The 17627-nt window shown below is 45.4% G+C and overlaps 1 protein-coding gene across 4 annotated transcripts in view; it reads right to left on the reverse strand.

Moving 5' to 3' along the window:
* The window catches only part of slc26a6.1 (solute carrier family 26 member 6, tandem duplicate 1), a 34088-nt gene extending 18145 nt beyond the window's left edge, over window positions 1–15943 (reverse strand). For 2 of the 4 annotated variants that reach the window (XR_014630656.1, XM_084445644.1), the window contains exons 1-11: window positions 14530–14918; window positions 14206–14390; window positions 11438–11577; window positions 11099–11209; window positions 10551–10699; window positions 2877–3041; window positions 2507–2659; window positions 2335–2417; window positions 1950–2097; window positions 1605–1718; window positions 995–1072 (exon numbers count right to left, since the gene is read on the reverse strand). Coding sequence is in view for 3 of the 4 variants with exons in the window: in XM_084445644.1 (XP_084301770.1) it covers window positions 995–1072; window positions 1605–1718; window positions 1950–2097; window positions 2335–2417; window positions 2507–2659; window positions 2877–3041; window positions 10551–10699; window positions 11099–11209; window positions 11438–11577; window positions 14206–14351 (1287 nt within the window). In the remaining variant the exon portion in view is untranslated. Of the gene's footprint in view, window positions 1–994; window positions 1073–1604; window positions 1719–1949; window positions 2098–2334; window positions 2418–2506; window positions 2660–2876; window positions 3042–10550; window positions 10700–11098; window positions 11210–11437; window positions 11578–14084; window positions 14183–14205; window positions 14391–14529; window positions 14919–15856 lie in introns of those variants that run through there. The other 2 variants (XM_084445645.1, XM_084445646.1) reach the window with 2 other exon arrangements.
* Window positions 15944–17627: the final 1684 nt, after the last annotated feature.

Here is a 17627-nt window from a genome sequence, read left to right on the forward strand (position 1 = left end):
GTAGTCATGGACTCAGACCTGAATTTCAACAGCCACATTAAGTCAATTACAAAGTCAGCCTACTATCACCTGAATAATATATCAAGGATCAAAGGATTTATGTCCCAGAAGGATTTGGAAAAACTTGTCCATGCGTTTATCTTCAGTAGACTCGACTACTGTAACGGCATGTATACAGGTCTCTCTAAAAAATCGATCAGACAGCTGCAGCTGATTCAGAACGCTGCTGCTCGAGTCCTCACTAAGACTAAGAAAGTGGAGCATATCACACCAGTACTAAGGTCTTTACACTGGCTTCCTGTCTGTCAAAGAATTGACTTTAAAATACTGCTGTTGGTTTATAAAGCACTGAATGGTTTAGGGCCAAAATATATTTCTGATCTGCTCATATGCTATGAACCATCCAGACCCCTCAGGTCGTCTGGCACAGGTCTGCTTTCTGTCCCTAAAGTTAAAACAAAACATGGAGAAGCAGCATTCAGTTTTTATGCTCCACATATCTGGAACAAACTTCCAGAAAACTGCAGGTCTGCTGCAACTCTTGGTTCTTTTAAAACAAGCCTGAAGACTTTTCTTTTTGCCACTGCTTTCTAAGAGGAGCTATGTTTATCAGTATACTGCACTGTAACTTTTATTCCTGTATTCTATTTGTCCTGCTTTTTGTTTAAATGTCTATAATGACTTGCTTTTTGTTTTAATGCCTTTAATTTGTCCTGCCTTTTGTTTTAAATGTCTATAATGTCTTGCTTTTTGTTTTAATGCTTTTAATGTCTCATGTAAAGCACCTTGAATTGCCCTGTGGCTGAAATGTGCTATATAAATAAACTTGCCTTGCCTTGCCTTTAAACACACATCTTTAAACACACATCTTTACACAAGCATCTTTAAACAGACATCTTTAAACACACATCTTTAAACACGCATCTTTAAACACGCACGCACACACACAGTACAACGGTGAGGGGTCATCAGTGGGATCGTAGGTCATGGTTACCTTTGGCAGCTGCTCAAAGAGATATCCCAATTTCAGCAGGATGGTAAGGATCATCAGAGCTGACACCAGGCCGGCCATCTGGACAGAGAGAGAGAGAGGGATGGAGAGAGAGAGAGAGAGAGAGAGAGAGAGGAATACATTGCTGGTGTCACGACCCGGCTCTAAGGCTGTGACAAAAATGGAGTCCACACGGTTGTTTCTCAGAAAGTTAACATAATTTATTAAAGTGCCAAGATATGAACTATGTAAATCAGTCAATCAGTAGTGTAAAGCAAGTGAATGGATGAGTGGAAGCATACTGTATGTGTGTGTATTTAACATGAGGTGCTCCAAAGAATAATAATGTCCGCTGCCGGACAGGAAATGGGTCAGAGCCACAGTTCAAGATGAGCTTGCTCCATTTGTAGGGTAAGGTACGGGCCAGGTGCACTTGGTTAGCCTAATGGGCTGGGCGGTGCACTTGGTTAGCCTAATGGGCTGGGCCCCGCCCACCTGCAAACAAGCAGGCAGCCAACCAAGTAGACGGCCAGCCCTACTGGGTCGTCACACTGGAGATACAGGCAGATAACTAAGGTGAAAGATGGAGTCTGGTTCCAGCTGGTTTGACTACCTGTGTCTTCACCCCCATGTTTTCCTGCACCCGACTGCGTAACACAGAGCAGCTGACCGCAAAACACTGGAACACCCCTCCGATGGAGTTGCAGAGGCCCATCGCCAACAGGTCCTGAAGCAGGGAGAGACCATTTGTTGCAGTAAAATAGGGGAGGGGGGCATGAACAAGAGAAAGAAACACTTTTTTTTTCTCTTTTACTGCTGAAGACATTCAGTCATCTATGGAATGAGGACTGGACATGACTGCATGAACTCGCCACAATAAAGCCCACTTATTGCTCATGGTGCAAGCATACGGCAGGTCACCGAACCGCCTCCGCTACGCGCGCCTGCGTCACGCTACCTGGCTGGTGTCGGCAGTGTAGCCGTATTTGTGGCCGAAGATGGCGCCCAGGGAGGAGGCGAAACTGAAGCCCACCAGCGCCAGCGACAGAGCGGGCACCAACAGCTGGCCAGCCAGGGACAGGGAGGGCAGGACCGGGGCAGAAAGGCTGGGGGGGCGGGGGCGGGGGGGGGGCAGACAAGGGGTAGTAGAGGACATGATCTGGTTACATTAGCATACAGACAATGGGAACACACGCTCTGAAACGGGACACCTTTGATCGTTAACCCGGAGACATCGACACTGGTACTGGTACTGGCCCAGTAGGTACAGTATGGTTCCTCTACATACAGACATGGACTAGGAGTACTGACAGAGGCGTACAGAACCAGACAGAAGTACTGACCCAGTAGGTATGGTTCCCACCACCTGGACCCCATGCTTGCCTGCCAGGTCCAGCTGGACAGACAGGAAGGCGGACAGGATCACCTGGGTGGGCAGAGAGAGGAGATGGAGATGGCCAAACTCCATGCCAATGCAGTTATGTGTATGTGTGTGTGTGTGTGTGTGTGTCTCACCAGGATCAGTTCCCAGGGAATAGCTGTGGGTAGCTTGCTCTGGAAGCGTCTGTTGATCATCTTGCCTCCCACCAGGATCGCCATGGAGACGGCGGAGACGACCAGCGTTCCAGGTACTGCGTCCCCCAGCCCAGACACCAGGTCAGCCATCGTCTAACGAGGATCAAACCCCAGTCACTCACTACAGCCCCGCCTACTTTAGATAACTACCATTAGACCAAGAGGACATTGTGGTGGTCTGAGTCTCTGGATAAAGCTACCAGATTACAAGAGTTTTGGTTCCAAACCACCTCCACACATGCAAACACATCAAGACACACACACAGACACACACACACACACACACACACACAAATGGAGTGTAGCTCACCCATGCTATGGAGAGGAGGCGTGTGTGTCTGGGAGTGTGGACACCGGTCAGGTGGGGCAGCTGCAGGAGGCAGACCATCAGAGCGCCGGTGGCGTAGTAGCTCCTCACCAGGGGCTGAGACAGCCAGCGACACACAGCCCCGGCACGCAACAGGTACAGCAGGATCTACACACAGACACACACACACACACACACTCCTAGTCTACATTAAACAGATCTGCGCTACGGCGCTCCCACTGACCAGAGTTCGGGTGGATGTAGTTCCCACCATCCACCACCGGGGGCAGGGGTGCACTCTGGCTCCCCCTCCACTCCTCTTGTTTGGCCTCGTGAAAATAAGCTATGCCATATTAATATCAATGGAAAAACCAACCTAAAGCCAAAACCATTTTGGTTCACAAAACTTTTTTTTATTTGTATTATTTGTCAATCAGATGAGGCTAATTTCACTAAACTGTGATTAGTCAACTTGCCTCAAAAGGGACTGAGGTAAGCCAGAACAGATTTGGCTTCTCCCCAATCAAAGTTGCCAGAAGGCAGATCTCTAATTTCTTTCCAATCTAATCTTATCATTATTAATTGGCCACCTATACAGTATTTTGATCCATCTTCAGTATCATGCTACTTTGGCAGCAGCAGTGAGCAACTAATAACCAGGCCAGGCCCAACCTGGCTTATGTGTGTGGCTAGCTCGTTTCTGTTCAGGACTGGTAGGACGGAAGCTAGTCATGCCACTGAAATGGCTGTGAATTGAAATGACATGAAATAATGTCTGATAAATTAAGGTCTTGTCGCCTGGACACATCAGTTCCAATGCTTCCAATGCTAATCCAGCACAATAAGAGCGGGATAGCCAGTTAGCTCATGAGCTAACAACAGCAGCAGCTTCCATAACATTAATGGTAGTCAGTGGCTGAAGCAGTTACACTGATGATAACATTAAGTCATCCCCACCGGGTCTTGAACCCCCGGTCTCCCGGGTGGGAGTCCAATGCTCTGACCACTACTTTACTTGTGCAGTGGAGATCAGCGGGTTGATTTTGGTGTCCTTCTTGATTTTCGTGTGCTGGGACTACTGCCTCTTCTGTTTAATTACACAGCATTTCAAATCACATTATACATGATTTAGTGTATTTCTTTTTTATTTTGCTATTCTGTTTATATGGAGACACTATTATTGTACTTACATTTTTATAAGCGACTTACATAAATGTTCTCTTCAATTATTGCTCTTTATTGCTACAATGTAACAAATAAACTGCTTTGTATTTGTAAACTCTCTGTATGTTTTGTCATTTTATATTCTGTATATATTTAGAATAGTAGGAAAGCAGCAAGGAAGACACCATTAGAGCTTTTCTGATTTTGACAGGTTTCCCGTTTGTGCCAGTAGCCAAGTGGAACCTCCGATCTGCGCTTGTGTGAGATTAAATAACTTCACACCACCAGGTGGTAGTAGTCTGAATCATTAAGGGGGAAACGGAAGTCCATCGGATGTATAAAACCTAATCAACAGCGTTTGTTTAGCTACATATAGACTAGAGGAGTTTCGCTCAGCATAGATGGTAATCTCTTCTATGTGACCCCCCAAAAATATGTAGTCTAGCCCAGTCCTAGTTTACAATGAATGATACATTGAATGAGCTGAGGTAAGCCTGTATCCTATATGAATGATACATTGAATGAGCTGAGGTAAGCCTGTATCCTATATGAATGATCCATTGAATGAGCTGATGTGCCTGTATCCTATATGAATGATACATTGAATGAGCTGAGGTGTGCCTGTATCCTATATGAATGATACATTGAATGAGCTGAGGTAAGCCTGTATCCTATATGAATGATACATTGAATGAGCTGAGGTAAGCCTGTATCCTATATGCAGGAGACTCGCGACCATGCTGATGTGGGATACTGTATTTTGACACAAATGGACTAATGTGAATTGATCTGTAATCTATAGGCTGGGCCTACTAGATAACAGCCGAGCAAATGTCAATTGGACTAGACTCAATAGCCTATTATTATTTTTAGCCTACAGTATATAGTGAGAACTTGCTATTATTGTGAATACTGATTTACAATGGCCTGTTATCATCGGGGGACCTAATTTCAATGTTGCCGAGCATACAAATACATTAAATATACAATCAATAAATAGCCTACTGTAGCACAATGCGGTAACCTATGAATTTGATCAGAGCTGCTAGTGGGACTGGCTCAGAAGAAATGCATTTAGCCTACAGCTTGACCGTCATTGACTGGATGGCTGACCATAGTAGACAGTCAAATAACGTATCAAACAAGCTTAGCCTTACGTTCAAAGAAATGGGCTAGTCTACGAAAAGAAGGTATTTCAGTAGGCTATGTTATTTTATTGCCAGGCATTGGTGCTATAACAATTCAAATAAATGTAGGCTACTTTGTTCCTATCGGAATGGAATAGTCTAAATCAACAATAGGCCACTTGAAAATGGAGACTACTTGTTTAATTTAATTTCAATCTCTTCTTTCATCTCTTACAACATACCTAAATAAATCAATAAATAATAAGGTGAACAGTAGCCTAGTAATAATAGGCTATAATATATTGTTATCACAGCAGCGCAGATAGAGATTACAATTAGAGTTTGGATTCGAGATTACTTTAAAAGCAGGAAATGCACACCGGACATGGAAGACAAACAGGGATAGAAATGTAGGCTATTTGTTGGTGACTGTTGGCATTGGTTGGATCCTTCCCACCCCCAGCGCATCAAGTTTATTTGAATATAAATAGCATTGGGAAGGGGGAAGGGCAGTCCAGGTTCTACTGTAGCTGTGTAGCTCGGTAGCTACAGTCTAGCTGTACGCTAGATGCATTTCTTCGGGGAGGTCTGAGGCCCCATCCACACGTACACAGCTATTTATAAAACAGACTTTTTTTCTCTGCGTTTTGGCATTCTGTACTGTTGCCACACATACACAGAGTTTTTGGTCACTGAAAACTGATCTTTTTGAGGATGCGTTCCAAGGTGGAGATCTGTTAAAACTCTGGTTTACTGTAAGTGGATTCGTGGGGAAGGGTAAATTGGAGATTTTGGGTCTCCTTTGCGCGCCGTTCTCTGTTGCGCATGCGCCAGGAACAGTCTGAGCAGAACTATGACGGCTGTATTCAGGTCTCTTTATATTTGGTCCATTTTGCTAAGCTTGATTAATGCATTAGAAATCAACCTAGCTTTACCCCTCCACTACACCGCCAAGAGTAGGCAAATAAATATACCACTCCATAATGTTGCGAGGTCCAAAGTAGGACTATGGAAACATGGCTTCTGGACCAGGCCTGGCAGATCCAACATGGCTTTTGGACCAGGCCAGGCAGATCCAAGCCTTAAGGGGAGACACCCCAGGTGAATAGGAAAAAAAAAAGCCTTAATAGGTATCACCATCAAACTCCCCCAGTTTGTTAGGTACATTAAGGAGCATCTTTTTTGTATTACAAGTTTTCTGAAATCTTATGGATAAATATGCAAAGTAGGCATTATATGCGCTAAATATGCGCCAATTTGCATAATTTTGGGAAATCAATTTTTTTAACTGGTTCAAGCCAGATTCAAAATTCTTGTTTCATTTTGTTCACATATCCCTATTCAAACTTTGTCCAAGGGGGATTTTTGATATCTCTTTTCTTCACTTCAGAAATCAGAAAATACTGTCAACAGTCATAAAAAGACCAATTTTCGCCATGTTTTAGGGATAAACTGTTATATAAATCAGGCTATGAATGAAATTTAAAAAATCCCCCTTGGACAAACTCTCAGAATATGGATTGGAACAAAACTGGAAAGTTAGGTGTATGTAGGTGCTACTCAAGTGGTGGTTTTGATGTCCCTAAGATGATAAATAACTCATTTTGAGAAAACGGGCTTTGAAAATTTGTATTGTAAAAAACCATACATTTGCATTGTAAACCAATATTTACAAACACAATATCCAATCACATCATTAGTAACAACATTACACAACATCTGAAAACACATAGAAACTGAAAACTGAATAACACAGCATGTTGTGGATTCAAAATAGTCCAGGAGTAGACATTTTGTATAGAGAAGTAAGACCTGTTTAGTTGGAAGCCCACTCACCACGTCAAGGTACAGCCCACGAGTGGGATGTTAGTAAGACGAGACTAGAGACGAGACAATGTTAGTAGGGAAGAGAACATTCCCTTTTAGAAAGCTTGTATTATTTTGTTAAACAGATCATGGACAAAGATAGACACATTTGACGAGGACATGCATGAGAAAACAGATTATCTAGCTTTTTGTGTTTTTTAAGCGTTTTACATGGAGAAAACATGAATGAATGAATGAATGAATGAACATGAAGAGTAAGCTGATTCATAAATACACAGGACAAGATGTGGTAAACAATGCAGGGTAAACACCAATAGAAGCTAAATATAGATTGCCAAACAAACAAGTGATATAACCATCGTCAAAAGCAACACCATAGGAGACATCAAGCTACGCCGTCATAGGTCTACAGAGTCACTCCTCAGATGGCACCACACTAGCTATCAACAAAACTGTTCTAGGCAGCTGGTTTGTAGAACCCACTCAGCTGCAGTTCACAAAACTGTTCTAAGCAGCTGGTCTGTAGAACCCACTCAGCTGCAGTCCCCAAAACTGTTCTAAAACCACAATATGTTCCTGGTGCGCATGGGGTTGTCATCAGTGAAGCGGACTACCCCATATTGCCGCCTTCATGTTGTCCACTGAACGCTGGTTATTGAGAATTATTGTAATAATTCTCAATAACTGTAATAATTTTGTAACATTTTGCATTTATTGGCAGTCAGCTTACCTACCTCTGGGTCCACATCTGCATATGCCTGCCTAATCTGCTCTCTGCTTCTGTGAAAGGACTCCAGACCTCTCTCTATTTCAGCAACTGAAATTAAAACAGTTTATTTGGTCAGTTTATGGATGCATGTAGATATGCCACAGGTAGAGAGACTACTGTGCATATGTATAGGCTTCTGATATTGGCTAGAGAGAGAGAGAGAGAGAGAGAGAGAGAGAGAGAGAGAGAGGGAACACGTTTCAATAGCCTACCTGTCACCCTCTCTGTCATGTTTCTGATACGTTTTCAGATGAAGCCCTGGGATCCAACACTTTACTAATCTTGTGGAGAGCTGCATACCCCAACCCTAACTCGTGCGCTAAGAGGACCATCCTCACATTGACATCAAATGCAACATCATTCCTAGTTGTATCATGAAGCCGAGTCGATGTGTAGACACTTTTGAGATAGCCATTTCTCACAAAGACTGCACTCTAAGAGCAAAGTACTACAGAACCCACTATTCTGAGGATATATGTTAATTTTAATACCAGTCCCTGCACAATTAGGACAAATCAACCCAGTTATCAGCTCATTCAAACGCGCCGCATCTCTCTGCTGCTCACTGGACATGCTAACACTAGCCTCATCTCCCTGCTGCTTACTGGACATGCTAGCACCGGCTAATGACAACTTGCGCGAATAGGCACTTTATATCTCATAAATGTAAACATTTCCATTTAGTTTCTCATGTTTTCTGTTCAACCTTGCGGGCAAACACTGTTGTCATTGTTGCTTATTACGTTTAGAACGCTTTACAGACGGCATTGTTTGGATTAGATATAAGGAAGTGGAAACGTGTCACATGACGCGCTGAACCAATCACGTTCTCAGAAATCCACAACAGCCAATGAGATTTCACGGTTAGCATCAAACCCGCCTTTGTATTTCCACGATTGGTTGCTGATACAAATGAAACTATCAGGTTTGGTTGCGATAACATTGTGCACGAGAGCCAGATCTTTAAAACGATACCCGGATGACCGGATTCAGACGAAAGAAAACGCTGCGAGACGTTCCGAAAAAAGGCTAACTTTTGGTGATTTTAGGAAGAATCTACAGACGCAAACAGACTAAATGAAGTAAAATAAACATCTAAATGCGTATTTTTGATGTTTTATTTCCACTAGTATGAAAGAAGACATGTTATGGAAGCAAACTAGCACAAAATCTCAAATTTGACCAGGGCGTTGAAAAACGATGTTTTCACCTACCGTGTCTCCCCTTAAAGGACAATGCTCGTTTTTGACAACCTGGACCTTATTTACGACATATCACCGAGATCACTTTGGTGTAGTTCGGAGGCCTGTAGAAGAAATGTAAAATCCAGCGCGAGCCAGTATATCCATGTAATGGCGGTGATCGGGGCAACGAGAATGCAGCTTCTAAAAATCTATTTTCTGCCGCGAAACGGTTGTTTTCATCAATCTGTCTGGATGAATCGCTAGTTGTGCTTAAATAGAGAGCATAGGCCTGTTGTGGTATTTTCCATGCCTCTGTAATATGATCTTTAGAAACGTCGTTAGACACGAAATAGCTTCCTCACTTGCTCCAGCACGCATGCGCACAGCGTGCTGGAGCAACGATTGCGCGCTGTGCGCATTAGTGCTGGAGCAAGTGAGGAAGCTATTTCGTTTCGAAAGACGTTTCTAAAGATCATGGCATGTGAAAACCACAACAGTTATGCTCTATGTAAGCACAACTAGCGATCCATCCAGACAGATTGATGAAAACAACCGTTTCGCGGCAGAAAATAGATTTTTAGAAGCTGCATTCTCGTTGCCCCGATCACCGCCATTACATGGATATACTGGCTCGCGCTGGATTTTACATTTCTTCTACAGGCCTCCGAACTACACCAAAGTGATCTCGGTGAGTCAAACGTATGTCGTAAATAAGGTCCAGGTTGTCAAAAACGAGCATTGTCCTTTAAAGATTTTTTCTCCGTCCTTTTTCCTTGTGGACATGTTTTTTTTTAACTGGAGGGGGGGGAATGCTTTTTTATTTTTATTTTTTTGAAATATCTGTGTTTGTGTGGATGTGACCTGAGTTTGCTGCGCTCGCTAGCTCTCCCAAAGTTTATTGTTTTATTTCAGTTTTATCCACTTGCATACCATATCTCCGCGATCAAAATTGCACACAAACATTGGTGGTATCTAACAATCCGAAGTTTGGATCTCCAGCCCCGACTCTACGGTAGATCGGATTGGACTCAGGAACGACACAAGAAATAGGCTACAGCTACGTTGCTGCAGCTAGCCGCTGCCAGCACCCAACTGGGATAGCCTACTAACCAACAGGGGACAGCCGTTCCCTGCCTCTCTAGTACCAACCTAACATGCTAGAGGCACGTCTTGCTCCCAGCAGATTGCGTGAGTATTGCTAGCACTGCTAGATAAGTAGCCCCTCTCTCCCCGTTAGCATTATTAGGTAAATAGCACCCTCTCTCCCCGCTAACATTGCTAGGTAATTAGCCCCCCTCCCTCCCCGCTAGCTTTGCTAGGCAAGTACCCCCCCCCCCCCCCCCCCGCTAGCTTTGCTAGGCAAGTACCCCCCCCCCCCCCGCTAGCATTGCTAGGTAAGTACCCCCCCCCCCTCCCCGCTAGCATTGCTAGGTAAGTACCCCCCCCCCCCCTCCCCGCTAGCATTGCTAGGTAAGTACCCCCCCCCCTCCCCGCTAGCATTGCTAGGTAAGTAGCCCCCCCCCCCCGCCCGCTAGCATTGCTAGGTAAGTAGCCCCCCCCCCCCCGCTAGCATTACTAGATAAATAGCACTTAGCAGTGTATTAACCTGTATGAGGCCACACAGGAAGGTCAGCTGCGTGGCCACCTCCAGTCTGGCCATGTCTCCGTCTCTCTCACCCTCACCAGCCTCACTGCTGGGCAGCTCCACACTGGCCGTCACACTGCCAATTATAATAGCAAGAGGGGCAAACGTACCTGTTTAACCAGACACACACACAACACACAAACAGACACACACAACACACAAACAGACACACACATACAACACACAAACAGACACACACACAACACACAAACAGACACACACATACAACACACAACACGCAACACACAAACAGACACACACACAACATAAACAGACACACACATACAACACACAAACAGACACACATACAACACACAAACAGACACACACATACAACACACAGACACATACAACACACACAAAGAGACACACATACAACACACAAACAGACACACACAACACACACAAACAGACACACACATACAACACACACAAAGAGACATAGTCATTATGTCACATAAACACACAGAGAGAGGGTGTGTTTGGAGATGCCCAGATGTGAGACTCACCCACAGAGAGGTGTCTGGACGAGCCGAAGAGAAAGTAGATGATGAGGGGATAGAAGGAGCTGTAGAGACCAAACACTGGAGGAACCGCGGCCAGCATGGCGTTAGCCATACCTGTGAAGGAGACAGAGGGAGGGAGGGAGGATACACATTCAATGAGAAGACCAAATGAAACCAAATATATTGCGCACGTGTGAACAACCATCTATTCATCCACCCATCCATCCATCCATCCAACATCCATTCATCCATCCCAAATTCATCCGTCCATCTATCCAACATCCATCCATCCATCCCTCCCTCCCTCCCTCCCTCCCTCCCTCCCTCCCTCTCTTCTCTCACCCTGAGGCAGGTGCATGATGCCAACGCTGATCCCAGAGACCAGGTCTCCGATGGCGTTGTCTCTGACAGAGTAGCGAGGGAGCCAGGAGAACACAGGAACACAGCGCAGAACACAGCTCTTCAGCCTGGGACCAGAGCACCTGCACACACACACACACACACAAATCAAAATGTATTTATAAAGCACGTTTAAAATGTCAGTCATTTATCAACAAAACAAGGAAATTTCAGCAGACAATACAGACATTGAACTTGAACCAGGCTTGAGCACAGACTGGTTAAAACGCCAGGGAGAAAAGTTGGTTTGTAGGGAGGATTTAAAAAATTCAAGGGTCTGGGAGAATCTAATCTGGAGGGGCAGGTTGTTCCATAGCCTGGGGGCAGCCGCCGCAAAGGCCCTGTCGCCTCTAGACTTAAGTCTAGTTTTAGGCACCTCCAACAGCAGTTGGTCAGCAGACCTGAAGGCTCTGGCTGGGGTGTGGCCATGCAGGAGCTGGAAGGGCCAGGCCGTTTAGGGCTTTAAAAACCATTAGCAAGAGTTTAAATCGATGTGAAAGCGGACCGGGAGCCAGTGGAGTGAAGCCAGGACTGGCGTGATGTGGTCACGCTTTTTCTTGCCTGTGAGGAGGCGAGCGGCAGCATTCTGGACAAGCTGTAGGCGGCTGAGGGAAGACTGGTCCATGCCAACATACAGGGCGTTACAGTAGTGGAGTCTAGTAGTGATGAAGGCATGGATCAGCGTCACCCTCTCTAGTCAGTAGCAGGAAGGTAAGGCTTGGTCTTAGCCAGGAGATGCAGTTGAAAAAAGCTTGTCTTTACAACAGCACTGATCTGTTTATCAAATTTAAAATCACTGTCAAAAACCACCCCAAGATTCTTCACAGTGGAACGAATGTTGGAGCTCTTGGGGTCCAGGGCATTGACAGAGCAGGCTGAGGGAGCGTGTCGTCCGAAAAGGATGATCTCGGTCTTGGACTCATTAAGATTTAAAAAGTTGGAGCTCATCGAAGACTTGACGTCACTCAGGCAGTCCAGTAATGGCTCCACACAGTCCAGTAATGGCTCCACACAGTCCAGTAATGGCTGTATACAGTCCTTGCCTTTGGACCGTAGGGGCAGATAGATCTGGACATCGTCAGCGTAGCAGTGAAAGGAGATTCCATGCTTTCCAAAAATAGAGCCTAGGGGCAGCATGTAGAGTAAAAATAAGATGGGGCCCAGGATGGAACCTTGAGGGACTCCACAGGTCAGAGGGGCGGTAGTGGAGGAGAAATGTCCTAACTGCACTGAGAAGCTCCCATCGGACAGATAGGACTTGAACCAACTTAGGGCAGATCCTGTGATGCCCACAGACTGCTCGACCAGGATCGCATGGTCCACAGTGTCAAAAGCGTCTGTCAGGTCTAAAAGCATCAGGACAGCAGGACTACCTGAGTCACCAGCTAAAATCAAATCGTTAAAAACTCACACGCACACACTCAACTCAACTCAACTTTATTTATAGAGCATTTTAAAAACAACCATGGCTGCAACAAAGTGCTGTACATGAGTAATCATAAAAACAATACAAACAGTAACAAAACCATAAAAACAATAAAAGACAGTAGGGCAATTAAAACAGGAGCAAAGTCTCATGGCCGGTTGAAAGCCAAGGAATAAAAATGGGTTTTAAGACTAGTTTTAAAAATGGACGGTGATGAAGCCTGTCGAATGTGCAGGGGTAGGTCGTTCCATAGTTTGGGGGCAGCGACTGAAAAGGCTCTATCCCCCCTGAGCTTCTGCTTTGACCTCGGTACCTCCAGGAGCAGCTGGTCAGCTGACCGGAGGCACCGGGCAGGAGCATGAGGATGGAGCAGCTCAGAGAGGTAGGACGGGGCGAGACCATTTAAAGATTTAAAAACAAATAAAATAAACTTAAAATGAACTCTAAAGTGCACAGGCAGCCAGTGGAGAGAGGCCAAAATTGGTGTCCCAACTGTACCAGTTAAAAGACGGGCAGCAGCATTTTGAACCATCTGGAGACGTGCTAGAGAGGCCTAGCTGACTCCCATATAAAGTGCGTTACAGTAATCCAGCCGAGATGAGATGAAGGCATGGATTACTGTTTCAAAGTGCTGACGTGCAAGAATGGGCTTCACCTTTGCCAACTGCCTCAAATGAAAGAAGCTGGACTTGACTACTGTACTGATTTGGCGATCGAGTTTAAAATCAGTGTCCATCTTAAAACCCAAGTTCGAGACTGTTGGCTTGACATACTGTGCCAGGGGGCCCAGGTCAACAGGGAGGAGTTCACGTGCGCCGTTGGGACCAAACACCATCACTTCAGTTTTGTTTTCATTAAAACGTAAAAAGTTTAGGGCCATCCAGGCTTTAATGTCCGCGAGACATGACAGAAGAGGTTGTATTGCTGAGAGGTCTTTCTTCTTCAGTGGCACATATATTTGACTGTCATCAGCGTAGCGTGGCCGAGTCATACCACAGAGTCAGCATCAAGGGTTGGATGGGGGTTGGGTCCCTGCGACATACTAGTGTCATGTCCAGGGGGGGTACTTGTACATCAAGCTGCCTTACACTAAAGAATCAGGAGATAGGCTCCTGCCCTATGGGCCACTGGGCTCCAGAACCATTGGTTCTCAAGACTACTTACAGTAACATGCTGAGACCAGTGTTTCGCCCTCGTCGTCTCATGAGCTGTATCCTGTAACCAGAGGTGCTGCTTAAATGATGCTACGCCGGGACAGACCAGCAAGGCCCCTACGGTCACTCACCGCCGGCATTCTGCCTTCACCCTCTCCCAAACCGACCGGGACTTCTTCCCCACCCGCTGCCCCATGATATCCAGCTGTGCTTGGTCCAGCGAGGCCATGTAATCAGGCGGGCTGTGCTGGGGAGGGACGAGGGAGGTGCAGTCCATCTGGAGACGTCAGGGGCGTCTGCAGGGCAGAACCACTTCCTGGGAATAGGACCGGTCCAATCAATGTGAGGGTACAAACAAAAGCCAAACTGAAACTGTGTATATGTTTGTTTGTATGTATGTATGTACTGTATGTGTGTGTGTGTGTGTGTGTGTGTGTGTGTGAGCACTGGCGTACCGGAAGCCTCCGCACCCCCCCGCGGTGCGGGGGAGCCCCGGAGTTTAGGAGGCCCCACTAGATTTTTTTTCCTTTACATTTTGTAGCCTCTTAGAAGTCGTAACAGGAACAGGACCCAGAGGGCGGGCCTTCCCTTATATGTTACTAGGCACCCCGTCAAGTGTATCATTCTAATAATTATTTGCTCACCTGTGATAGGGCGAACAGGAGTGATGCCAACTTAGCGACTTTGTCGCTAGATTTAGCGACTTTCCAGACCCCCCTGGCGACTTATTTAATGAAAAGCGACTAGCGACAAATCTAGCTACTTTTTCTGGTCATTTGGGGAATTATTGTGTTGGCAAGGAAGCAAGCTCAGCTCACGAGTCACGACTGGAGAAAACTTTTTGCTGCCTTCACATCCTCTCTCCCTCGCTTGCCCCCACACACACCACACGCGCTGGGATCCCTCCCGCAACAACCAATCGTATTGTCAGAAATGGCTAGTTTAGATACTGGTGACGTTAGGTTAAGTTTTAATTAAGCCCTGTAGGCTATATTATTTTTCCCTTATTCTTTAGGTTTACAGACCTACGTTGTTTAAAAGAAAAAAGCTAATGTTATACAGCAACAAAAAAACAAGTTTGTAAATAAGTAAATAGTTTTTTCCATGCTTATCATCATCACATGGCTGATGCCTACTAGGGTTGCACTGTAAAAAAAAAAAAAAAAAAGAAGTTATACAGCAACAAAAAAAAACAAACAAGTTATACAGCAACAAAAAAAAAAAAAAGTTTGTAAATATCTAAATAGTTTTTTGTATCCACCCCCCCTTCCCGGCTGATCATAAATGCTCATTGGCAGGCTTGGCAGCGTTCAAAACAAAGCGGGAAGCATTGCTAATTTAAAGTTCAGTAGCCTACATAAATTGTGTTGCCGGTAAAAACTAAAAATGAAGCGCAAATACCCAAGCGGTGCTCAGAAAAACAACGAGAGCGAAAGCCGAACAGGAGAGGACAAAGCTACCAAAAATAAAATCATTGTTCCAACAGGCAGCAAAGGTAGACTCTACCGGTCCGGCCACCGCTAGCACCCCCCTGGTCAGCTCCGACTTCAGGTAGGCAGCGGACAGACAACCCAGCCAGGCCCCCAGCCAGGCCCCCAGCCCCGTTACAGCCCAGCCAAAAATTGCGCAACGCCACTGTGTGTGAGGAAGTGTTTATGAGTGTGTGTGTGTGTGTGTGTGTGCGTGTGTGTGCATGAGCGTGAGCTAGAATGTAAAAGTGAAATCAGGACAGCGGCAACAGATTGAACACAGGCCAAGTGATACACCCGTGTGCACACTCACGTGGGTGGAGTGGAGCCTTGAACTCTGCTCAGAATAGAGATCCTCCCCCTGCTGTCCACGGCCTCTGAATGGCTCCTTTATGCCGGCTCTCTGTCTCCACCAGGGGGCCTGGGGCTCGGCTCAGCTGAGGTAACCACCCTGTAGAGCTACCTACTGTTCTCTGATCTACAGTACATCGAAATAGAATAGACACTATATAACTAGAATAGAAATGATATAAATAGAATAGAACTGAATGCATCAAGATGAAGAGAAAGGAGCCCAGGTACAGTATACGGTACCAGGATGATGATGGATTAAAGAGTTGCAAAGTCTGTCTTTGTAGGAGCTTTGGGAATGTCCTCCAGTCTACATATTGAAGACATCAGGGATATGAAATGATTTATACTGTAGGAGTGGTCCAGTAGAAATCAAAGGTCATATTACACATCTGCGCTTGATAAAAACACAATCATTAGTGAATGCTGAATGCCATTGAAATGCATCTGATTACATTCATATACAGTAATTAATCATTACAGAATAATTGCAGCCAGATAACATGCTTATCACTGAATGGCTGGACTGGAGCGAACGACAGATCGGACCAGGACGTGTGTGTGTCCTGAGGGCTTGCTCAGAGCCTCACCCTGTAGTAAAGCAGATTCAACTGTGTAGTTAAAGACACTATCAATGGGACAAGGTTTTATAAAAGGGAATCAGGACTGACTCGACAAATCCTGCTCTGTCACTCTGACTTCGTATCGTCAGGGTCTGTTCCCATAACATATTCATACATTAATCAAACATGAAACAGATACATTGACATTAGTACAGGAGAACGAGAAGGACAGGGTCCTTTTGTGGCCTCTGAGTCCAACAGAGTTTCAGATGGATATTCAAGCCCTCCCTACTGGAGCTCTTGAACTTGGTCTTCTACCACACAGACGGACAGACAGACAGACAGATACAGTGCATCCAGAAAGTACTCACATTGTCTTCTTTTCCACAATTTGTTGTTACAGCCTTATTCCAAAATTGATTTAAAAAAGAAATGTCTACACACAACACCCCGTAAAGACAAAGTAAAAAAAAAGTTTTTTTAGAAATGTTTGCAAATGTATTAAAAAACAAACAAACTGAAACATCACATGCACATAAGTATTCACACCCTTTACTCAGTACTTTGTTGAGGCACCTTTGGCAGTGATTACAGCCACAGGTCTACTTGGGTATGACGCTACAAGCTTGGCACACCTGTATTTGGGGTATTTCTCCCATTCTTCTCTGCAGATCCTCTCAAGCTCTGTCGGATTAGATGGGGAGCGCCACTGCACAGCTATTTTCAGGTCTTTCCAGAGATTTTAATCGGGTTCATGTTTGGGCGTTGTCCTGGTGGAAGGTAAACCTTTGCCTCAGTCTGAGGTCCTGAGCGCTCTGTAGTAGGTTTTCATCAAGGATCTCTCTCTACTGCTCTCTACTACTCCGTTCATCTTGCCTTCTATCCTGACTAGTCTCCCAGTTCCTGCCGCTGAAAAACATCCCCACAGCAGGATGCTGCCACCACCATGCTTCACTGTAGGGATGGTATTGGCCAGGTGATGATACCACCATGCTTCACTGTAGGGATGGTATTGGCCAGGTGATGATACCACCATGCTTCACTGTAGGGATGGTATTGGCCAGGTGATGATACCACCATGCTTCACTGTAGGGATGGTACTGGCCAGGTGATGATACCACCATGCTTCACTGTAGGGATGGTACTGGCCAGGTGATGAGCGCTGCCTGG

Source organism: Borostomias antarcticus, assembly GCF_949987555.1.
Source record: "Borostomias antarcticus genome assembly, chromosome: 11".
NCBI classification, from domain to species: domain Eukaryota; kingdom Metazoa; phylum Chordata; class Actinopteri; order Stomiiformes; family Stomiidae; genus Borostomias; species Borostomias antarcticus.